The sequence below is a fragment of the Azolla caroliniana genome, unplaced genomic scaffold (genome assembly GCF_043228905.1).
Source record: "Azolla caroliniana isolate FFs.n. ecotype wild unplaced genomic scaffold, voAzoCaro1.0.p SCAF_34, whole genome shotgun sequence".
NCBI classification, from domain to species: Eukaryota; Viridiplantae; Streptophyta; class Polypodiopsida; order Salviniales; family Salviniaceae; genus Azolla; species Azolla caroliniana.
The window spans coordinates 98726-122278 of NW_028230469.1; the positions used below are offsets into that span (position 1 = coordinate 98726).

The 23553-nt window shown below is 42.3% G+C and overlaps 3 protein-coding genes across 7 annotated transcripts; 1 reads left to right on the forward strand and 2 right to left on the reverse strand.

Moving 5' to 3' along the window:
- The first annotated feature begins 385 nt into the window (after positions 1-385).
- OTC (ornithine carbamoyltransferase) lies at positions 386-16254 on the forward strand. Of its 3 annotated transcripts, none has more exons than XM_087337407.1 (5): positions 386-608; positions 1856-2190; positions 2267-2398; positions 15290-15565; positions 15782-16254. In XM_087337407.1, exons 1-5 carry the CDS (start codon positions 449-451, stop codon positions 15962-15964), a joined length of 1086 nt encoding a protein of 361 aa, XP_087193533.1. In that variant the 5' UTR covers positions 386-448; the 3' UTR covers positions 15965-16254. The 3 variants fall into 3 exon arrangements, with proteins under 3 accessions (XP_087193533.1, XP_087193534.1, XP_087193535.1); XM_087337408.1 differs by having other exon boundaries at positions 386-604; positions 1864-2190; XM_087337409.1 differs by lacking the exon at positions 386-608 and adding an exon at positions 1628-1766.
- Positions 16255-17092: 838 nt separating this feature from the next.
- On the reverse strand, positions 17093-18630 carry LOC147849541 (uncharacterized). 3 transcript variants are annotated; one of them, XM_087337423.1, is made up of 2 exons: positions 18485-18630; positions 17093-17814 (listed from the first exon to the last, which is right to left on the reverse strand). In XM_087337423.1, the coding sequence occupies exon 2, from the start codon at positions 17770-17772 to the stop codon at positions 17356-17358; it is 417 nt and encodes a 138-aa protein (XP_087193549.1). In that variant the 5' UTR covers positions 17773-17814; positions 18485-18630; the 3' UTR covers positions 17093-17355. The 3 variants fall into 3 exon arrangements, with proteins under 3 accessions (XP_087193549.1, XP_087193550.1, XP_087193551.1); XM_087337424.1 differs by having other exon boundaries at positions 17093-17823; positions 18485-18620; XM_087337425.1 differs by having other exon boundaries at positions 17093-17792; positions 18485-18607.
- Positions 18631-19353: 723 nt separating this feature from the next.
- LOC147849542 (uncharacterized) lies at positions 19354-23540 on the reverse strand. The gene is made up of 6 exons (XM_087337414.1): positions 23345-23540; positions 21081-21319; positions 20854-20931; positions 20189-20248; positions 20041-20103; positions 19354-19900 (listed from the first exon to the last, which is right to left on the reverse strand). Exons 1-6 carry the CDS (start codon positions 23490-23492, stop codon positions 19859-19861), a joined length of 630 nt encoding a protein of 209 aa, XP_087193540.1. The 5' UTR covers positions 23493-23540; the 3' UTR covers positions 19354-19858.
- Positions 23541-23553: the final 13 nt, after the last annotated feature.

The window sequence follows — 23553 nt, forward strand, 5'->3', positions numbered from 1 at the left end:
AAAATATGTTCAAAATGGTTCGAATGATGATCTGATGGAGATATTGTTTCAATTTTTTACGTTATTGGGATCTACAACACAATTAGAATATGCGCAATGCTTTCATGTTTGATAATAGACATGGGGTGAAAGCCTATATAAAGAAGCTTAAAGGTATTCTCATGTGGAATTCTTGGATGTTAGAGCGGGTGGGGATCATTTCCTCAGGTTTTTGAATGGCATTACATAACGTCCGTCTCCCATACTACAACATAGGGATACATATATGTACATATATGAAAATATAGATAATAAGATAGGTAGACGAGACTAATAATATGAAATAAAATAAAATAAGATAATATAATATGCGTGTGAGAAGAGGGTGGGGTGGGTACCACAGAGAGAGAGAGAGAGAGAGAGAGAGAGAGAGAGAGAGCAGAGGAAGGAGAGATAGAGAAGGGGAAGGATGCTGTTGCTGCATGTGCAGGCTGGGCTTCTCGGAAGCAAAGATGGGCTTCTCGCAAGTACTTCATTTTCTGACTCTGCTGCACGGCCTTCATCGCGCCTCAGAGCAAGAAGAAACAGAATTGTCTCTCAAACCAGCGTCTCCTGCCAACAACTTGTAGGTGTGAATTCCGTCCATTTCTGTGTAGCCCTGTTTTTCTGTACATATATTGCGTTTCTCTGATTTAGCTGGAGCCTTTTATGAACATCTGTCTTCGCCCTCCTCAGGAACAAGTGTTCGCAATTCCTTTCCATGCAACAAATAATAGAAACCTATGTTGAAACAATTTGTAATGGGGAAACTATGTCTTTTCATTCTATTGTTGTTTAAGAATTGAGAGTGGGACCAAGGTATTTTGTGCTTGATTTTGTCACCTTAATAAACGTTTTCTCTCTAGTCAACACAAAGTCTCATCCTAAACTTTAGTCAGTGAGGGTACCTTTTCCTCTGAATGTAAGACATGAATTATAGATTTTTTTCTCTTATTTAATATACAGACACCTTAGGTATTAGAGATGTGAGATTCTGATGCATTCTGATGCATTCTGATGCATTCTGATGCTTCATGTTTCATTCCTTATTGTTTCGTGTGCAAAATGATTATCTTTTTGTTTTTGTATTTGAATTCTTTAATCTTTCTTTACAAAGTCAGCTTTGAACATGATTTCTAACACCTTGTAAGCATGCACATACTTCAGGATACTAGGAGATTTTAAAGCATTAATGATATGCTTCATGATGTTAGGTTTTCAGTTTTCTACCGTTTTTCTACTTGTTGAGTATTTTTGTGTTTTCTTTATGAACATGTACATACCTAGGGTATTAAATGTTGGGCAGAATTTAGAACATTTGTCATGGTGTTGGATTTGCTAGATGAGTGTATTTATGGGTTCTCTTCTTTATGAGCTCTGTATCTTAGGTCTACATATCTGAGAGCATTATTTCTCCACTGTTTTCATGCTAGATGAGTAGATTCATGTTTTGTGTTTGGATTCCTGCTAGATGACTGTATTTTATGTTATTGTATTTGATTCTTGAATTTCTGTCACTGGGGATTTTCTGCGCTACCTTCTTTCTCAAGTTTTTCTTTCACAAAACTTGACTGCACTTTCCTGCTAGATGAGTATATTCTGTAATTTTTGGATATTGTCTGTTGGCTCTGGTTTTGTACCTTACCTTTTTTCTCTCCCTTTTTCTGAAAGCATAAGACGGAATGATAGTTTGGTCTTGTAAAGGGATAATGGAGATTTAGGGAAATATGTGTTACATTGCGGGTCAGGTAAATGCATGCCATGTTCATTTTAAATGATGATATATTTAGCTCTGCTAAATTGAACTGCCCATTCAATTCTGTTTTGGTACACTCAGAAAAGAAGACCGCAGTGCATTTTCTGCAAGTTGATGATTTCGACAAGCAGACTATTATCCATATTCTCAACAGAGCAGTAGAGATTAAGTCCTTGCTGAAGTCTGGTGATAGATCTTTTAAGCCTTTTGTTGGAAAATCCATGGCCATGATCTTCACTAAACCTTCCATGCGGACTCGGGTCTCATTTGAGACTGGGTTTTACCTGCTAGGAGGCCATGCTATTTATCTAGGCCCAGATGATATTCAAATGGGTAAAAGAGAGGAGACTCGGGACATTGCGAGGGTCCTAGCCGGCTATAATGATCTTATCATGGGCCGTGTATTTGCTCACCAGGTATATGTCTCTTCATGCATTAATCCATCCATTATTTTCTATTGTTTGATTTGTCAATTTTCTATCGTGCCTGCAGGATATTCTTGATTTAGCAAAACATTCGAGTGTTCCTGTTATAAATGGACTTACTGATTACAATCATCCCTGCCAGATCATGGCTGATGCTCTCACTATTTTAGAGTATAGAGGCAAGATCGAAGGTGTAAAGGTGAGTTCTGGGCGTTTATTTAAACATATGCAGAATTCTGTTTTGGAATCTAGAAAATCTTTGTTGCATAAGGAGAATGATTACCTCCATTGTAGTGGGATTTGCTAGAACTATATTGCCCCAGGGGAGAGAAGATGCTTGAATCTGCAGGTGATGATGCTGTAGAGGGTTAGGGCATAGGCATGGAGTTTTTGGCCCTTATCCTCACAGCCTAACTATGGTATCTTTCATCTTGCAGCCCAGCCCTCCACCTTCCATACAAGCAGGAGTCCCTAATCTGGTTTGAGTTGAGGTTCAATTCTGCTTTTTAGTATATTATTATGCCTCTTTCATTTTCTACTTCTGCTACCTAACAGCTCGTTTGTGTATTAGATCCTAGGTTGCAGTCATAAAATTTCCTTGTTAGGGTTGTATTTTCTCAACTGCCCTTATGTCTCTTTTTGAGTGAGTGTTAGCTTTATCTAGGTTGGCTTACTCCTAGCAAAGGTTCCAGATTATTAGAGCATAGAAAAATCTATGTTTAGATTCTCATGGTTTCCACGTTATATATATTGCAGCATATTGCTTTTGATAGCTATAGCATGATTCGACTTGCGCCCGAGACTTTTTTTACCCTGATCAAGGTAAACACAGTACAGAGTGCTGTCCGTGGGCCAAAATAGTAACATATGTGAATCTCAATAGGTATTAAGTAGCAGTAGGTAAACAACCGAAAGCAATCAGAAGCAACCAAAATAAACACAGCCGAAAACGTGGAAGAAGAAGGAGCGCTCCAAGGAACATCTATATAAGGAGCAGCAGATCGAAGGAAGAAGAGAGACATATAGGAGAGAAGTCTGAGGTTACTACATAATTAATCCTACTACAGTGTATCTGATACATTCCGGCAGACAGCCGTGTAACTATAATCACTACTCATTTCGTAATCTAAACAGTGTTGGGTCTATGATTGTGTCATTGTTTGCTTTCAATAATTGTTAAGTAACCTATCTCTCCCTATCGTGTATGCATAGAGGGGTATCCTCTTACGTAATTTGTAGGGTGGCATCCCGTTTCGTAAAAGCGATCTGACCACCATGTACCACAATCCTTTGGTCCGATTCCGGTTAGGAATCGAAGGTGTTGCCTCCGGAGAGGAGGGCAACACAATTTGGCATGCCCGGTTCACGATGTGTAGCACAATGAACTCACGTGGTGGTAATCCCAGTCGCTAGAACCGCGCCCAACAAAAGTACTCACTCTCGGCCATTGTCTTGCCGCACAGAGCCTGCCGAGGACACGGCCGACTCTGTGCTCACACAACATTCGTCCCCGGAATCACGAGCCTTGCCATCAGTCCATCCGGAAACCCAATCTTCGCCACCAGTAATCCCAAGCTCATAGTCACATATCGGTCTTGATATTGCTACCCCTCCAAGTCCTCCGGAAGTCTGACCTCCACCGGAGAGCAACCCTTTCCCGGCCCTTCTGGACGACCCAGATCTTGATACAATGCCGTATCACCCCTATGTACGCTACACGGATGGCCTGGATGCCGAAGCCCACCTCCGCTCCTTTCTCAACAAATGGCAAGCCAACCATTTGACACAACGGCTGACTGATGCGGAGATCAACGCCTCCAAAATTGCCAAATTCACTCTCTCCCTCAACGGCTCCGCTGCATGCTGGTATTCCCGGTACGATCCTGGGGAGTTTACCACATTCCAGGACGTCCACACAGTTTTTGGAATTATTCCACCGGGAGATTCCCAAACGGGAATTGCTTCGGCAATTTTACACAATCAATCACACAGGCACCCAACGAAACCGTATCCCAGTTTGTTCTCCGATTTCAAGATCTCTACCGCCAACTGGCACATGATGTCTCCGCAAACCATCTAAAGGATGCGTTCCTAGCCGGCCTCCGTGAGCCTTTAGGCACGACGTTGGCTCTCACGGATTTTTCACAACAAACCATCGAGCAAGTAGTTGCCCGCGTTCTTGCGCTCGATAGGGCACATCATAGCAATTCATTCGCAATGGGCACGCTTCAAACTACCTTACCAACGATTGAGGAAACACAGTTCCAGCAAGCGCTACAATGCACGCTATGCGCCAGATCTGGGCACTTTGCCCTTGACTGTCCTTCACGACCACACTGCCCCATTTGCCATTCATGGGTCCATACGGTAGAGCAGTGCGAATATAACATGCTGAACTGAAGGAACACGGCCCCAGTTCACCAAATTGAGCCTCTTCCCAATCAGGCGCAACCACCCCCACCGAACACAAAGGCGACACGGCCGTGGGAAGAAAACCGGCCACATTACAACACGGGGGGTACCTTTGACACGGCGTGTTACAATCAAGAAAACCAATATCGTTCCGAGCCCTGTTGCTACCCCAATCAACCACACCACACGAACGAGCACTGGCACTGTCATCAGGATCACCACCACTGCTGCAAGGATTACCGCCACGATGCCCAACAGAATTATCGTGGATTCTGAAATAATCATGGTTTCCGTAATTTCAGCAACTGTCGACACTTTGACAATCGCCGCCGCGATAATCAATGCGACAATAATTGGCGCAACCCCCAATGGAGGCTTGGGTCAACCCTCCATAGGGATATTCACCACAAACCCACTTCGAGCACGACGACCCCAGTACCTCGACACCCATCACCTGCTTTAAGTGCAATCAACCAGGCCACTACGCCAACGAGTGCCCTACCAACAATACGGGCAAAGCACCGGCAGTAAACATGATCATGGTCGACGTGCAACAGGTGACCACACGTAGTAAGACCACGCAATAATCGCAGTGGGACATCTAGGACTCTATTCGGCAACATGCTAAGGACTGGGTAGATGCAGCCAATAGCGCCAACATAGACCGTATGAAAGCCGACATAGCGAAATCCAATGAACGGATGCCGCTGCATAAATTGCTCCACCTATTACCTCACTTCAAGGAGACGGTCCATTCCCTCACAAATCGGGATCCGTTGCATCTATCCGTAAACCTCACGGCCCCGACACCAGGATCTCCTTTGATGGATTCACAAAATCCAGCCGTACAACTCATCTTACGCGGTCACGAAGTTCCTGAATGCATTATTGATGGTGGGTTAGGTGTCAATGTCATTAGCAAAGCAACATGCAACAAGATCAACATCACTCAATGGGAGCTGTGTCCATTCTGGTTACGAATGGTAGATACACGGTTGATACACCCGATAGGCCTCATCCGAAACATGGAATTTACCTTGGGAGGACACGCTTTTACCGTGTCAGCCGTAATCTTACGCTTAGAGGCCCCTGGCGCTTACCCCTTCCTGCTTGAACGTCCATGGCTGTGTACCGCCAACATCAAGCAGCACTGGCAGCGTAACATAATCTCATTTCAGCGCGGGAAAACTAAAGTCCGCATTCTTACGGAAGCACAGACCCCGACTCCTCCTAACAACATCCCATTGTACGCCGAAGGAGTCCATATGTTAGATGGTCTTGCGGATGACGAGATGAACTCGTTCCTGGATGAGCACCCTATGATAGTCCCGCTTTTTGAAATTGACGTCCGAACCCTACGTAGCCAACGCCATCGATCACGAAGTTTCCCATGAACCTAACCCGGCATCAATAAAAGAACTTCAACAAGCTTGAGACGCACTTGACCGCGAATTAGCAATATCGCAACGTGTAAAAGCCTCCACCTTAGAAGAGGTCAACCTCGGCTCACCTTCCGAGCCACACACTGTAAAAATTGCCAAAGACTTGGCAACAAGCGACAGATCGGCCTTAATAGGATTGCTTACGGAGTATTAGGACGTGTTTGCGTGGTCCTATAGCGACATGAAAGGCCTAGATCCTCAGTACTACCAACACCAGATACACCTTCAAACGAACGCACGACCAATTCAAAAACGACGATACCGTATGCGGCGAAAGTAAAAGACGAAATAGATAAATTACTATGCGTAGGATTCATCCGACCGGTAAAAAGGGCCACATGGCTAAGTCCTATTGTGGTCGTCCCGAAAAAGAATGGACAAATCCGGGTTTGTGTGGATTATCGGAAACTTAATGATTATGCCTCAAGAGATGTCGGCACGCACGGCTCAGCCTCAATCCGGCCAAATGTGCTTTCCAAGTGACAAGTGGAGCTTTACTAGGTCACATTGTTAGTAAAGAGGGTATCGCTATGGACCTAGATAAAGTGCAAGCCATCTTGAATGCCCCGGCCCCCATCACGGCCAAAGCACTCAGCCCATTTCTGGGCCAAATACGGTGGCATAGTCGTATGCTCCGATACCTTGCCGATTCCGCGACCCCTTTACACGCAACAGTCCATACGGTGCCCTTTTGATGGACAAAACGAGAGGACACGACATACCAATCACTGAAAGTCATGTTGTCCTAAGCCCCAGTAGTCCAACCCCCAGATTGGACAGAGCCCTTTCACGTATTCGTGGACACATCCGATATCACGATTGGTAGTGCTTTAATGCCCAGTCTACTACGCCAGCCGCCGACTCTCGACAGCAGAAAGGAATTACTCCACGGAACGAGAAGCACTCAGCATGATATATAGCATTACGAAATTTCGGCATTATCTGCACGGCCGAAAATTCACATTCCACGTAGATCATTCAACACTACTTTACCTTGTAAATAAGCAAGCACTGACTGGTCGGTTAGCACGATGGATGTTGCTCCTTCAGGAGTTCGATTTCGAGATTCAACACCGACCAGGAGTTCAACATGCGATTGCCGACTATCTTAGCCTCTTGGAAATGGGAGAACTGTCGGACCAAGAATACGGTGACTTACCAGACGCCGCCCTATTCTCTATTGACATAGCACCCATCGAGTCTGATCCTAACGACGCTTCGATCACCGAAATGACACAATTCCTAAGTACGGGACTTCCCCCGGACCACCTCACACTTGACGCTCGGAAACGGTTAGCAGTCCGAAGCCGTAATTTCTGTCTATTCACGAATACGCTGTCGTGAAGATTTTCGGCTACGGTGAGAAACACGAGTAGGACAAATAAAATGGGGATGTGCAACATTGCACATGCACTTGTAAATTTGTATAATGAGAAAAAGATAACAAAATGTAAGGGGAAGGGTAATAATCTAAGGTGCTAAAGGTGCACCACGGGTTCGTAGAGTGGGTTTGAAGAGTGTTTTATATTTATAAGATTAATAAATAAATAAATAAATATTTATACCTTGAGTACTCCCTAGTCCAAGACCCTTGAGATCCCGCCCAAGTAACACATGCGGGCGAAACTTCCCGACAACGCTTTATCACAAAGCTTCGATGGCATCTGGAGGCGCGCAGTTTGACAATTCGAGAAAGACGCGGTACTTCGGGAAGCTCACCACGGAATTGCGGGCGGGCATTATGCAGGCGATGCCACAACCCGAAAAATCTGGCAGAGTGGGCTCTGGTGGCCGACCATGGAAAAGGATGCTCATGATTTTTGTGCACAACAAGGATTGGTAGTGAATCTAGGGAAAACTAAAGTCCTTATCTTCCACACATCAGCCCAAGTTAGAGCTAAGTGTCACCTAACTATCTCCCATAGCCTAGTTGAGGTGGTTGGATCATACATCTATCTCGGAGTCACTTTCAGTGCTCGCTCAGGTAAATTTTCGATGACACAAGCAACGAAGGATAGACTTACGAGAGGACATGCATCCCTCTCACTCCTAGAGAGAATGCCACCAAGCATACTTTCAAGAGCCACGGACTAAAGGGGTGGCTCTTTGACTCATTAGTGACCCCCTCCCTCATGTATGCATCAATGGTTTGGGCTCCACGATTACCATCTTTCATGTGGACGCAATTAGAGAGACCATTGGTGATGATGTTATCACGCCAACTCCGAAGCAAATCGACAATACCACATGACATTATTAGGGCTGAGTTCACGTTACCCCCAATGTTAGTAGAGACACTTTTCCAACTTGTAGTCTTTCTTCATAGGATACATAGCCAACCACATGATAGAATATCTCATCAAGCCTTTAAGGCCTCTCAATCATTGTATGAGTCCGGCTATACTAGCTCATGGTATAGCATGATGGTGAGTTGGCTTCTTGTGAATGGTCTAGACATTAATAACCTACCTCCCCTTAGGTACAACCACACGATTGATAACACTTTAATCTCTCATGAGGACCGCAATAAAGTAATATGCCAAGACATATGGAAAATTTACACTTGGTATAAATGGATCACTCCATGAGAGCCACTCCCATCTAAAATGTTGTACTATAAGGAACACTTCATGCACTTCTCTGAGTTAGGTTTTATCACGCCTAAAACCCATGGCTAGGGCACTCTCTACATTGGAACCACGGGTCACACCCACATCAAAACCCTTTGACCCCCCACTTCTTTTTGAGAGGCTTGGGTGGAAATAAAATTAGGATTAGTGTAAAGTCATTTCCTTTATCGAGTATACCACGTATTATACACTACTAGAACTCTTTTAGCTTAAGTTCTATGTTTACTTTATTTTATTTTAGTTATGATGACTGGTTAAATACTCATTTTGTTGTAAACCAATTGTCTCATGGGCTAAATTTGGCCTTAGAAGACGTTAATATATCTTTATTTCTTTCTTTCTTTCTGTCAACGGATGGGACAACCAAATGAGCGCGACCGCATGCCTCACCAGCCGATCCTTCCCTTGGAACCATTCCAAAAATGGGCCTTGGATTTCGTAGGCCCTTTTAAACCCCCCACCACACGCATTGGAAACAAATATATACTAGTAGCACCGATTACTGTACCAGATGGGTTGAAGCAAAAGCACTTCAAGATAACACGGCAGCATCAACCGCAAAATTCATTTACGAAAATTTATGGTGCAGTTTCGGTTGTCCAATCAAGCTAGTAAGTGATTAAGGAGGACACTTCATCAATCGAATCATACGCGAATTAACCTCCCACTACGCCGTTGTACATAAGAAAAGCACCCCGTACTACCCCCAAGGTAATGGTCTTGTTGAATCCACAAATAAAACCCTTTAGAACATTCTTAAGAAAATCGTCAATGAGAATCGTACGGATTGGGACAAGGCTTATCGCACGACCTTTAAAACCAGTATCGGCTCAATGCCTTTTTGGCTAGCTTACGAGTACATATAGCCGAACGATTACCGGAACCAGAATTTGAACACCAACGTCTGGTCCAATTGCTCGAACTCGGAGAACAGCGAATTACCAGTCTGGCTCAATTGGAGCACGGCTAGAGACGAAGGAAAGCCTTCGTTGACAGACATTGTTGGATACCGGACAAAACTTTTGAAATCGGGCAACCGGTCCTGGGTTTCCAAACAAAACTCGGGGCTATGTCCGGCAAGCTTCGATTCCGGTGGACATGGCCTTTTCTGGATCATCGACACGTACAAAGACACCTTTCAACTCGGCACATTGGCCGGCGAAGCGCTGCTGCATTGGGTCAATGGGTTTCACTTGGAACCGTACCGTGGAACGACACCACCTAACCCCTTTACCAACCAACGGCATGATTTCGACCAAACGATGTTAGGTGGAACAGAAGATTACGAGGGCATCACGCCTCGATTACGGTAACAACCCTACCTACCGGCCACGTGTACAATATTATTGTAAAAAAAAAAAGGAAAAAGAAAAAAAAGAGAGACCCGCACACTATTTAAAGCCGAGGTACAATGTTCAAGAAAAGCAAGTACAAACTGTTCACACGACGCGTGGCCCTTAACTCTCAGCATGGCAGGCAAGATTCTGAATCTAGGGCACAAGGGCGTGTCTCAAGAACCGAGGCATGCACACAAAAACATCACCAACAGCCAAAACCACCACACTTGCAAGAGCTCTCAAGCTTTCGCTCCTTTTGCGCAGAACTCTCTCACTCGCCTACTCTCTCTAACCAAGCTTTCTCTCGTTCTCCATCTCCACAACCTTCTCCCTATCTACCTGACTCTCTAGCCCTCACCATGCCGCTCAAAGTCTCTAAAGAACTCCGCACCTGGATGTCCGGACACGGCCTCTCAGGATATCTCAACGTCTTCGATGCACCTCCCCACCCAGAAGCTCAGGCCATGTCCAGAAGGATCCACCCTGACACCATCTCCAACAACATGATCCAAGCAACGCTTCATCTGGAGAGGGGAGGTGAACACATCTTGGAACAACATTTTGGAGAGTATTCACTCTCGGGAAAAGCTCATCGCACGCATGGAGGTCCCAATGAGTTCTTTGGGAACCTAGCCCATTTCCTCCTCGAGTACGCCTGCATTCACGCAAACCCCTATGGCATGCCGAAGAAAAAAGCAGGATTGATTATTACGGCCTACCGCGGCGGAGCAATTGATTGGGGGATCATCACCGGTGAAGGTGTTTGAGCGGTCATCACTTCTTTTCAATCAGGGAAACGATTTTTACCCGTACTAGCACAATACACTGCCGTGCTGTACCATCCCCAAGCACAACCACCACGATAGACATTGGTGCTCCCTGCTCCACCCCCTAGGGCTAAACGACAACGAACGTTGCAGTTGTCGCATGAAGAGTGGTAAGATGACGATAACCAGGCCCTCTCCACAACCCAAGAAGAGCAAAACACCGAAGACGGGGACAACATCACTATACGCGTTTGTGATAAGACGGCACGGGCAATACCCTTACCTTGCCTGACACCACCCTCGAAACCAGCCAAACAGGCCGAACAGCCAAAGTCTGTTCTTGAGGTCCCATGGTTAATGGAGACCGAACGACAACAGGAGCGCGAAAAACAAGCATCCAAGTAGAGTAAGGATGGAACGACGGATGTCAACAAACAATTGGTTACCATCCCGAAGGAAGCTGCCGCGATCGTGACAACCACCACGATGGATCCCAACAGACCTATTGAGCAAGGCCAGCAATCACGATTCTCGGAGGATGAAGTACTAACCTTCCGTGATCTGCCAGCAGAAGCATTCGAGCTCGGAGCAATTTTGCAACATGGCACGGCATACGAGATCATCGACTTTTTGGCTCGTCTCCAAGTAGCTGCTGCGTCCCGCATGGCCCAGGAACACTCCGAGCAGCAGGTTATAGAAAGGGCCTTAGACAAGGAGCCGGCTTCAAATGATGAGCCGAAACTACGGAAGGCTGGACGCAAACGGGCCACAAAGAAACACCGAACACCCATTGAGCTTCCAGATCTCAACACGACATTGGTCGAAGGTTACCAGGAATTGGACAGAGCGACGCGTGCTGCCAAAGACATGGCTACCCGTAACAAAGAGACAAGCAAGCAAGCAAAGGCTGACACAGATCTATGGCAGGCCTCTGAAGCACAACGGGCCAAATTAGAGCAGCAGCTTCGAACACGGGATCACCCACCCCCGCTCCCTCTACCGCCTCCCCCTTCTACCTCCAATGACCAATCAACGCAGACGAACTTACCACATCGGCCCGAACAGACCAACATGGCGACATGGACGGACCAGCCCGGTGCGCGCGAACGGACCGACACAGCCGTTCAGACCATGGTGCCTTGCCCTGTCGCTCTGGCGACAACGACCGTGCAAACCGACGAAGATATTGGTGGAACCATTCGCTAGTACAAAGAAGAGATTGCCGTGCACAAAGCCATTGCAGAAAAAGCGAAAGAACGCTACGAGCACGCACAAGCGGAGGCCGTCAAAAGCAAGGAGCAAGCCGTGCACAAGGAAGCCGAACTTACGAAGACACTACAAGAATAGACGGCTAAGGTCTAGGAGGCAGAAAAAAAGCGGCCGACTCTATTACGTCCATACAGGACATTGCGGCCGCACAAATCAACTCATTGAACAGAACTCGTGGAAATGCAGGTACAATCGAGCAAATTTTTGCAAAAATACAAAGACGTTGAAAACAAGCGCATCCGGTTATTTGATGAGCTCCACAAACACAAAATGGATATTGTCCACGAACGCGAACAGACGTAAAAAAAGCACATAAAAGAATTAGAGGAGGCTCGAACACAGTTCAGCCGACAAATCGACAGAGTATCGGAGGAAGCGGCGGCAAGGGTCAATTAATCAATACATCTTGCGAACTTCTTACGGCAAAATTACGGCTCGACATAGAAAAAACCAAGCATGAGACGTTGGCTCTTCAAACAATGTATGACAAACGAGAGTAACACATCAATGCGTTAGTCATGAAGCAACCACAGATATTAAACAGAAAGGTCGATGAAATACTAGCTGCAGGTTGGAAGCAATGGTCGGCTCAAGCAGCCGAATTGCAAGTCCTATGGGCGGACGCCGAAAACCGAAGGAAAGAAGGAAAACACTTCTACAAGATGGACGACAACAGCATACAGATGATCCGAGAAAACCTCACTGAGGATTTTCATGCCTTAGCCGATGCCCACACCAAAGCTATCGGCACCATCCTTGAGGAATTCAACGACGATCAAATGCTGCTGATGATCGAAATAGAGCAAGCCTTGAACGATAATGCCCCGAAACAACCTGCCGCAGTCGACGAACGACCGATGAAGCCGGACAGCCACACCCCAACCTCACCGATATTCCCGAGCAATGACAAAAAGGAGCTTGCAACAGACACTTCGGCCGAAAACACCAGCACACCATGACCCGACCCCGCAACCATTCCAAAAGATGTAATGGCCGAACCAAACCAGATGGAGGGAATCCTCCACATTTTGACTAAGGATTAACTGTAATATATACTAAATTAATTTAAACAAAGTTTTTTACGAATGGGAAATTTTGATTTATTGGGTTCGACGTGCCAAGGCATTGTCCCACAGGCGTGCCAGTGTCCGTGGGCCAAAATAGTAACATATCATGAATCGCAATAGGTATATTAACATATGTGCTGGCCGTGCGGCGACCGAGAGACACAAACAGCCGAGCATGGCCCAACCACGGCTGAGAAGCCGAGGGTCGGCCCAGCCACGGCCGATAAGCCAAGATTCGGCCCAACCATGGTTGATAAGCCGAGAGTCAAACCATGGGCCGAGTCGTGGCCGATAGCAATGGGCACGGTTTCGGCTCAAACCAAACCGAACCGTTAAGCCATAGTTTAAAGGTTTATTGGTTCCAAAAGTTTTAATGGTTTGGTTTGGTTTGGATTTTTTATAAACGGTTCGGTTCTAAAACTCAGGTTTATAGGTTTGGTTTAAAGGTTTATGGTTATCTTTTTTTTACCTTAATAGTTTATTGATTTAATGGTTTTTTATTGATTTAATTAATTTAACTTAAATGTTTATTTAATTTAATGGTTCAATGAAAATTTCTTTTATTGATTTATTAAATTTAACTTAAATGCTTATTTAATTTAATGTATTTTTGTTTATTTAGATATTTAATTTGTTTGATTTAAGTAGTTAGGTTTAAATTTTTTATTAAATGGTTCGGCTTGGTTTTAACTTTTCCCTAAACGGTTTGGTTTTAAATGGTTTGGTTTAAATATTGAGAGTTCATAAACGGTTTGGTTTGGTTTTGGTTCCTTTCGGTTTCTTTGCCTTAAAACCGAACCGCGCCCATTGCTTGTGGCTGAGACACAGCCGAATGATTGCCATGAGACGGTCCAGAAACGGCCAAGCGACGATTCGGCTACCGTTGGACAGACACGACCGACAGACAAAGACGACCTATAGACTGCGACAGCTAGCGGACAGAGCCGGCAAGCCGAGAGAGACACAGCCTTCGGACAGAGCTGGCGGGTGGAGACAGCCACCGAATAGGAGAGAGGAGGCCAAGAGAAGACAAACGCAAAGAAGGAAAAGAGGAACGAGGAGGAAGACGACAAACAGAGAAGAACCATCACAGAAAAAGAAGAAATGAGAAGAAGTAGAAGAGAAAGAAGAAACAGACGAAGTAGAAGGTGAAGGGGAAAGGAAAATGAGGAAGAAACAAAGAAGAAATGAAGAAGAAGATCATGATGAGGATGACATAGAGAAAAGGAAACAAAAGAAAAAAGAAGAAGAAGAAATAAGAAAAGAGCGAAAGCGAGGAAGAAGAAGACAGACCATTAGAAGAGACAAGAAAAGAGGAAAAGTGACGAAGAAAAGGGGAAAATCGAGGAAAAAGAAAGCTAGAAGAAGAAAAGAACTAAAAAGAAACCTAAAAAGAGAGGGGTACAGGACACATTTTCAAAAGCTCAAGGGCCCCCACCATTAGAATTTCTAAAACTGGAGAGTATATGCCTAAATTTCATAAAAGGCAATCAATGAAATTTCAAAAAGGAAGGGGTACAACATAGAATTTTGAAATAGCAATGGTACAAAAAATCATCACCACTCACACCAATGTAGAAATATATATATGTATACACATACACCCACAATCATTTTGAAACCTAAAAGACTTTACCATAGTGGACGAACCGATTGGTGTGTTATCCAATCGTGTGATATGCTGACCGAATGAGAAGGTTCGTGTCAAGCCAGCTCCGATCGAAGTTATCAATCGTAGAGCAGTAATCCGGTCGAGGGATTTCCGACCGTGAGAGAAGAGAAGACCGATGGAGTTTCCGGTTAACGAGTTTTTGGCAGGGGCTTGTGGGTACAACAACCAATGCACTATCCCACGGGCATGCCAGGTGTTACCTGTATAGGTGTACGGGAGGGTTTGGTGTAATGTGGAAGGTGGTGTTTAAGGTGTAATATGAAATGTGAATGTGTGAGTGTTAGGTGGGGTAAGTAGGTGTACCTACATCCATTCGGCTTTTTGTAAAGATCTTGTACTATATAAATCCTCACTCATGGGGCATGGAAGAGAAGGAAAAATATATATTGAAGATATCCTCAACCGTGTTTGTCTCAATTCTCTCTCTCACTCTCTCTCACTCTATCTGTGCATCTCTCCCTCTCTCCTCTCACATTTGAACCCCCTGTTTCCAGGTGGTATACGTTGGCGATGGAAATAATATTGTGCATTCATGGTTGCGTCTGGCTTCTGTGATTCCATTCCATTTTGTTTGTGCATGTCCCCCTGGCTTTGAGCCTGATAAAACCACAGTCGAAAATGCTAGAAGTACTGGTGTTAGCAAAATTGAAATAATGCATGACCCGAAAGCAGCAGTGATTGGCGCAGATTTTGTATACACAGACGTGTGGGCAAGCATGGGCCAAAAGGAGGAGGCTATGATTCGAAAGCAGAAATTTCAGGGCTTCCAGGTAATATTATACCTTTCCCTAGGAGCATATGAAAAATTAAGATTCTTTAGCATTTCTGAATGAATTCTAATAAATATGGGATCGCATATAGATAGACTAGGATGAGGAAATGGTTCACTGCAATCCTTGGAACTGTCTTTAATGAAGGAATGGTTAGTATGAGTAAGTGGTTTACCACAACCCAATCAACATCATAAACTATATCATGGCTTGCAGGTGGATGAGAGATTGATGCAGCTTGCAGGTCCTCAAGCATACTTCATGCACTGCCTTCCAGCTGAACGAGGAGTTGAAGTTACAGATAAAGTTGTGGAGGCTCCGAACTCTATTATATTTCCACAAGCTGAGAATCGCATGCATGCTCAGAATGCAATAATGCTTCATGCCATGGGCTTGTGAAGATATCTGCTCTAGGGGAAGTGTACTAAATAAATAAAAGCTAGTAGAAACAGAACTTCAGAAATGTTGAAAAGAATGTTAATTTTTGGCGTGGTTAGTTATAGAAATTAGTGCTTTCATAAATTATGCTTGGCTTGTAGTCCTCCATTATGGACAGCCGACTAGTGTGAGGAAGGTAACTATAGAACAGACTTATATTCTCTTGAGTGAACTTAGGGAAACCTGAATTTGTTGTAATGATGATGAATTCTTATTTTGTTGACTTTTGAATGAGCTGCTTAGGTTTTGGGAACTTGGAACATTCTAAAATATGTTACAACATTGATTATTTAAGTCAAGAAAATCTGGCTAATGTTGAATGGAGGGATGTATGCCAATGCTGTGTTACACAGATGGTGCTATTAATGTGAATGCAGTTTTAAGTTCTAGGTGTAAATTATGTATCTCAGCTAAGTGATCTAGAAGAATTGAACATCTGTATAATCGTACGTATCTCAGCTTCCTGTTTGAGAAGAATTGAACATCTGTATAATCATACATATCTCAGCGTTCTGTTCGAGAAGAAGTGAACATCTGTCTAATCTTGAGGTCTTCAGGAATGGCAATTGAAGGAACTCAATGGCCGGACTGACTATTCAGTCATATGCACATGTATTTACTATTAAAGGAATTACAGGAAATAACAAATATTACTGTCATGAGAATGATAGTTAAGGGACTCAGTAGGTGGAATAACAGGAAACAGCAATGTAAGTACGTTTTTTAGAGATGTATTAACATTGGAAAGGTTTACTAGTCACTGTTTTTTTTATACTTTTGCCTTATTTTATGGTAGGGATGTGATTGGCGGTCTGTCGGGGCCATTCTTATATTTCTATCTTTCTGGTATATTAGGTGCATTCGTCCAGGATTTACTGGTTTTATTTTTACCTTTCTAGTGCATTAGGTACATTCCTCCAAGTGGAGACTGTATACAGTTTGAGCATACCACCTGTTCTATACATTTGGAAGATGGAGCATTAGAGACGGCCACCATGGACCATTTTCATTGCTCAATGATAGTTACATTGCTTCTCCTTTTCACACAAGTGTCAACTATCCTATTTTCAAATAATCATTAAATAAATCAAAATTTAAATGTTTTACCAGTGAGTGCTGTAACGGATTCTATTATAACATAATTTGGGTTTCATAACAAATTTCACAGGAAGACAAAGGAGTCAGTTCATATACCAAACCAAATAACAAAATTTATCATAATTTTAGGTGGGCATCTCATAACAAATCCAATGGGGCTAAAAGATGTTGGTTCACATATCATGCGGAAACATACATTGTACCAAGCCAAATCTCAACTACCACTGTGAAGGAGACAATTAGCATTGGGAATGTTAACCAGGTCCGACCTTGGGGATATCATAATGCTCACTTAGGTTTGCAAGATACTGATTGAACTCTCCAACCCTCTCTCTATGAGACTTCTTAGCGACTTTCTTAAGGCGTTGCAAATCCAGCTTTAATTTTTGTTCCTGATACCTTTTCTCAGCTGCCGTACGATGATCCTCTGCTTCATCACGTTGCAACCTTTCATCATCACCCATATCCTCATGCTTCCTTTGTTCTTCACCTAGTGCAGATTCTGCACCATTATCAGCTACATTGGAAGGTGTCTCTTGAGTTATAGTGGCCAATAACTGTTTTAGGTGAAGCTTATCTTTCTTCTTTTTCCTTTTCTTGTTTCCTGACTGAACATCCAGTGCTGTCCCTTTGAGCTTAAGCTTGCCTCCAACCACATTTTCATACGACATTGTCCTTTACCAGGAAAGCACTAATAATGTAGAATACAAATCCTGAATAAACTTAAGTAAAAAATGGGATTAACGTAAGCTTGCAAGTACCTTTTTTGAATCAGAAATGCATGAAATGCTAACTAGTTTCAAATCTCGCAGAGCATAAGTTGATTAAACACTTCATGCAGACCATGGCTAAGATCCTATGGCATCTCTTATATCCAGTTTTGAGTGAAAGCTCACGTTACGGATGCTTATATAGAGTAGTTTTAAGTAGATGTGCCATTGTAATGAGTTCCCATCTGGAATATAGAAACAAACTTTGAACAACGGAAACATGAACATTTGGTTAAAACACCTACTTCTAATTAAATTCAAGTTCAGTAGAGGATATTTTGAAAGAAAGACCTTGCTGAATAGATATATTTCGAGAACAAGTTGCAATAGGCCATGTTAAATAGAACTTCTGATTGTGTACGAAGAGAAGGAAAGAAGAGAGCGAATGTTGTTACTAAAGGGACTCCGCCCCAATAAAATCAACACAAAGACGCAGATAATCGGAATTTCATTTCTTTTTTGTAACATCGTTTTTAATCCAAAAAGCAGAGGTAAACAACTCTGATGTGAGAGCGCGACGCTGTACTGCTATTTCGCTGTTGCAAACGGTAGTCTCTATTACATATTACACACGCACACAAACAAACAAACACCCAGAGATTAGGGCAATCACCTGGATTCAATCGTCAGGAGCGAATTAGGGCAAAAGTGTGCAGAGACGCTCCGAGAATGTGAAAAACTTTGGGTCATCGGCTAAAATTCGACGACTCCTGCTAACACACTAAATGCGTAAAAGAGAACGCCACATGATTTCACATGGTGCTACAAATGAAGCCTTTATCCATGGGCCTACATGACACCGTGGAATAATTGTTTACAAGGCCGTTCCCAGGAGGAACTTGATCATAGTATGTATGTGTATAGGTTTTAGAGCTAACACTAGTTTGTGTGTCAATAGTATCCTTTCCATCTTGCCCATCGTTACAAGGATACTAACTATATACATATGTCAACACCGTCAGAGGGCCCCCCTAATTCAACAATTAAAAGAAGTTTATCCAAGCTTATAGTTGTGGCAAGTTTCTTTTGTTAAAATGGTAATGAGATTTGATTGAATTTAACAAAGGTAAATACACGATAAGTCTTGTGTTTTTGACTAACCTTTAACCATATATTTGTATTCCATTACAAAAATAAATTGCCTAGAACTTATTTTAGCAATTGTTCCGGCATCATAAAACATGGTATAGGTATGCATGATACAATATCCAAATCAAGCTATGAATTGGTGGAGGGTCCTAAATTGCACACACTTTTTTGTGCTCCTAGTAAGGAACCAATGAGTTCTTTAAGAATCTGTCCACCACTTTGCCTCAATCTATATATAATTTGTATGGTTTGCATTTGTTTTAGTGGGATATTTGTCATGGTTATGTTGGCGAGAATGCTTCAAAATGCATAGAGAGGGTTGAACCAAAAATGAAGGAACGTTGGGTATGTCTGGCAGTCTGTTAGGACATAATTATTATCTTAGAGCAAGGATAAAATCAAGCTAAAGGTAACTAGTGATATTGCCAAATTTGCATATGCAAGCAGAACTTTACAAAGGTACCTTTTAACTGTAATGTCAATCACAAGCTTTTCTTACATTAAACTTTCATGAATGGATTTGTCCTATGATCATCCCTCTTGTTTAACCTCCCACAAAACCATTTCATAAATGGATTGGTCATGTGGTCATCCCTCTTGTTTGACCTCCTCAAACCAAGGGTGCCTTCACACTAAAATAAAAAGCTCAATTTCAAGATTAAATTATGCGGTGTTCATATAGGTAAAGGAAAATTACACCTTGGAAGTTAAAGATCACCATAGACTTAAGATTGACATGAAAAAGCTCTGAAACATCTCAAGCTCCAGATATCGTTTGGCAGTGAAAAATATGGCTGCTGGTGCTTTCAATAACTTGACTACATGTGCGCGTCATTTGCAACTGTTGATATACAAACAACAGATGATATTTTGATGAAGTAAAATAATGTAATTGTTGTCACTCAGTGTCTACATTGGCTCTTTTGAGTTTGTCTAATGTCTGCAGAAAAAAGAAAAAGAATCCAGACAAAAGACTGATATTACTATGCAATCTCGAATCTAAACAATAATTATTAATGTGGTGCACATTCTGTATTTTCTGAAAAATCATTCAAACAAGTGATATAATAGAGGACTTACGGCAATAAGAGATTGTATTCGGTTTGTCTGAATCCTCCTATGTGGCCGGACACTTTCATCAGCCTGTATCCAAAACAGCAAACAATCCAGCAAATGCTCAAATATAACCTTCTAAAATAAACCATGCAAAGAACACTTGTAACACAACCTTTACACCATCCACTTCAAGCTGTAACAAAGCAAGGAGCTCAAGAAGCCGTACTTGTTCCTGCAATTGATGACCAGAATAAGATTATTTTTCTTTTTATCGGGTGGCCGGGGTATATAACAACATTTAAAGGAGTTCATGAATCTTCATGCTTCGTGAGCATGTGCAAGAAACCATATGTAGTATATCTATGTTCATTTTTGTATAGTAAAATACCTCTAACTCACAGCACAATGTGATTAAGGTTATTTTACGCACAAACAAAACTAAAAGATGTAAAGCCTTAATCATAATGAGCTCATTGTGAGAAACCTAGTACAAAATGGAAGTGCAATATCCTAAGTCACATGTGCAAAAGTGACATGACACTCATATTAGACTACACATAACCAGCTCCTGAACTTCTCAGATGCAACAGATTAATAATGAATATTGAATAAAATATCTCCCTATGAGGGTCAAACAGTCCATCTTAGATCAAAATAAGAAACGACCTTGAAGTCGCCAAGTTTAACCCAGTAATGAATACCTTTCCATGTAAATTTTTATGCTGAATGCAAAAAACTTGGTCGAAATTTGTTCTTTTGAGGAATTGCAATGTATCCACTGTGAGTGTTTCAACATGTGCTAAGAGATACAATGCATAAATAAAGAAATGATATCACCTTTTCATCCACTGTGCTCATAGCACCACCTGAAATCCTCTGTATCAGAAAATGTATCTCATCTTCAAGCCTGTCAACCTGAAAATTTGAGCTCCTTTCCAATTTTAACTACTTATTCTTGAAATCAGCCAAGAAAATAGCTTGGAAAATCTGGGCACAATGAAAGGAAAGAGTCCAAGAAATAGACAATTCACGGAGTGAAAGAGAGGCATTAAGTAAAACTATACCTTCTGTTTAAGTTCCATGATAACTCCAAGAGGAGTAAGCCTTACAGCTGACGATTCACGAGTTGTTGGTTTCAACCTTTCTTCTGCAGCTTTCAAACGCTGCAAACGCTGCTCAACCAAAGGCATGGGCGGATGTTGACTTGGTGTTATATTATTTTTCTCCATACTCGTATTCTTGTTATCCTGTCTGTCACCATCACCAGAAAGATATTTTTTCCTATCACCACCTATGCGCCTACCTATATAGAAAGCAAGATCCAAACTAATTAACTTCAAAGATATTGATTTTATGAGGAAGAACTTGTTCCAAAAATGACATCCTATACAGCATGATAGCATTTCATGCTCACCTGGTTTATAAAATACACACCGAAATGTAAAGGATGACTATAATACTATGCAACACAATATAAATTGAATTACAGAGAAAATTAAATTATAAGGTTTAATGGACAAATGGTCTTCAGGAAAATCCAGATAAATGTGAATGTGAAGGGTGCAATCTGAACAACTGTAAAGCAGCACAGTCACAAGCTAGAAAAGCGTTGTAGAATGAAGACAAAGAATGAATAGTAATGATTATAAAACAAATGCCTACCAAAAGCTTTCATATTTGGTGAGAAGACTCCAAGGCCTTTGTTTTTAAGTATTCTGGAAAGATTTGTCCAAAACAGTCCTGAAAGTTCAAACTCCTGCATGCTATGCAGTTGGCCAACTTATAATCAAGAGGTGAGAAAAAGAGTGTCTCGTGCACTTGATGTCCATTAGATGTGTGAGGAAATGAAAACTAAGTCCAATGTCCATGTTATGAGTAGTAAAAATAACTTTAAGAGGTCAGTAAGGCCAACAAATGACCCATTGGGTAGCATGACGGATGCTCCTATCCCATACAACATACGCTCATGAACATACACATAACCTGAAGGATCCAATACTGATCTATTCACTTGTGAGCCACCTCTACTTTTATGCTATATCATAGTATGAACCATACGTACATTCGCGTTCAAGTATGTTTCGATCATTCGAGTATGGTAAACACCCTCGAAGTATGGTAAATACCATACTTTTGTATTCATTATTTATTAGACAGTAAAACTTTTTTTTAAGGTAAGAAAGTTAAGGTAAAAAAAGTAAATAAAAAAAAACATAAGTATGTTTTCATAACATACACAATCATTTGCAAACGTATGAAAAAAATGTTTGCAAATGCATTCGAGTATGTTACGTACTTTGTGCTATATAACCAAAAAGCGGTAAAACATCTCGTGAAGTGCAATATCCCACCTGGCAATTGTAAGATTGGCTAACACATGACTAAAATCCTCTGCATCTTATGGACAACATGAAAAAACAATATGCTATCTAGGCGTTTGAAAGTATTCACCATTTAAATTCTGCACAATTATGTTTCTCTGCCACCATTGACCCCAACCTGTAAACTTGTTTACCTCAAATTCAACGTTCATCAAAATGATGAACTTAAGTTTTGGTATGAGAAAAGATCATACATACAGTATTCTCTGAAGGTTCCATGCTCTACAGAGACATATACTTCCCTCTAAGAAGTTCCACAGAGAGAATCCTTATTGCTCAACGGATACATACTCATTTAGATTGTGGCACCTAAAGACATCATACATATGGCCTCACCTCAACCTTCCATTGTCTAGGCAGCCGAAGTTGGGTACAAAGAGGAACCAGCTAAAAAGTAAAATACAAACTGTAGCAATCCACAAGAGTTCAGATGCCCAAGTGATTTCACAGAAAAACCTCCATTTGCTATTGATTGGTCCTTCCTAGATTCAATCGTAGGTGGCAAAATTTTCCATGCTTTTCAGCTGAAATAAATTTGACGAGTCTCAATAGGCCAAACAATAAGCTTCCAGTCCACGCTGATTATGAAGAATAGATTTGTAGTACATTAGCATTATTTTTTGCCTGGTTTAACAGCCCAAACAAGTGATTGTTCGCCCAATATTGACAGGGACCAATGGACTTGATTCCAGACTTGAAGTTTGTGGAGTACAAACCGAAAAATGTCTCACAATTTAATTTTGAACAGTATTGTGTTTGATGTTGGGAATTTTATATCTGGTAAGTTTCCATGTTTCGAAAATGAATTGAGCGAAATCTAGGACAGCTTTCATGAACCTTAATTGGAAAAGAAATGGGCAGGCCACGCAAGAAATTGACGAAGACACCAAACAAGAACAAGAACAAGAACAAGAATAGAGGTGGATGAATGAAACAGGAATGCTTACCTTCTCTGCGGCTAAACCAATGGCCCAACAAGAGGAGAGCGCCAGCAGAGAATGCAGTGAGGGAGAGATCGATGAGCCACCCACAGTGCTGGTCCTTCTCCTGATCTTTCCTCCTTTTCCTAATTTCGCCGCGGCTGCCCATCTTCATGAATACGCCTGTGACAGGGTCATATCAACTCTCTATCTCTCTCTCTCTCTCTCTTCAATGC

Bases quoted from the DNA above. Each gene is read 5' to 3' on its own strand.
- OTC (XM_087337407.1), top strand. From the start codon at position 449: ATGCTGTTGCTGCATGTGCAGGCTGGGCTTCTCGGAAGCAAAGATGGG. The intron at 2,191-2,266 runs GTATATGTCTCT...TCGTGCCTGCAG, and splicing joins GCCGTGTATTTGCTCACCAG to GATATTCTTGATTTAGCAAA. The intron at 2,399-15,289 runs GTGAGTTCTGGG...CCCTGTTTCCAG, and splicing joins GCAAGATCGAAGGTGTAAAG to GTGGTATACGTTGGCGATGG.
- LOC147849542 (XM_087337414.1), bottom strand. From the start codon at position 23,492: ATGAAGATGGGCAGCCGCGGCGAAATTAGGAAAAGGAGGAAAGATCAG. The intron at 21,320-23,344 runs GTAAGCATTCCT...CTTTCTATATAG, and splicing joins TTGGTTTAGCCGCAGAGAAG to GTAGGCGCATAGGTGGTGAT. The intron at 20,104-20,188 runs GTTGTGTTACAA...TTTTGGATACAG, and splicing joins TTGAAGTGGATGGTGTAAAG to GCTGATGAAAGTGTCCGGCC.
- LOC147849541 (XM_087337423.1), bottom strand. From the start codon at position 17,772: ATGTCGTATGAAAATGTGGTTGGAGGCAAGCTTAAGCTCAAAGGGACA.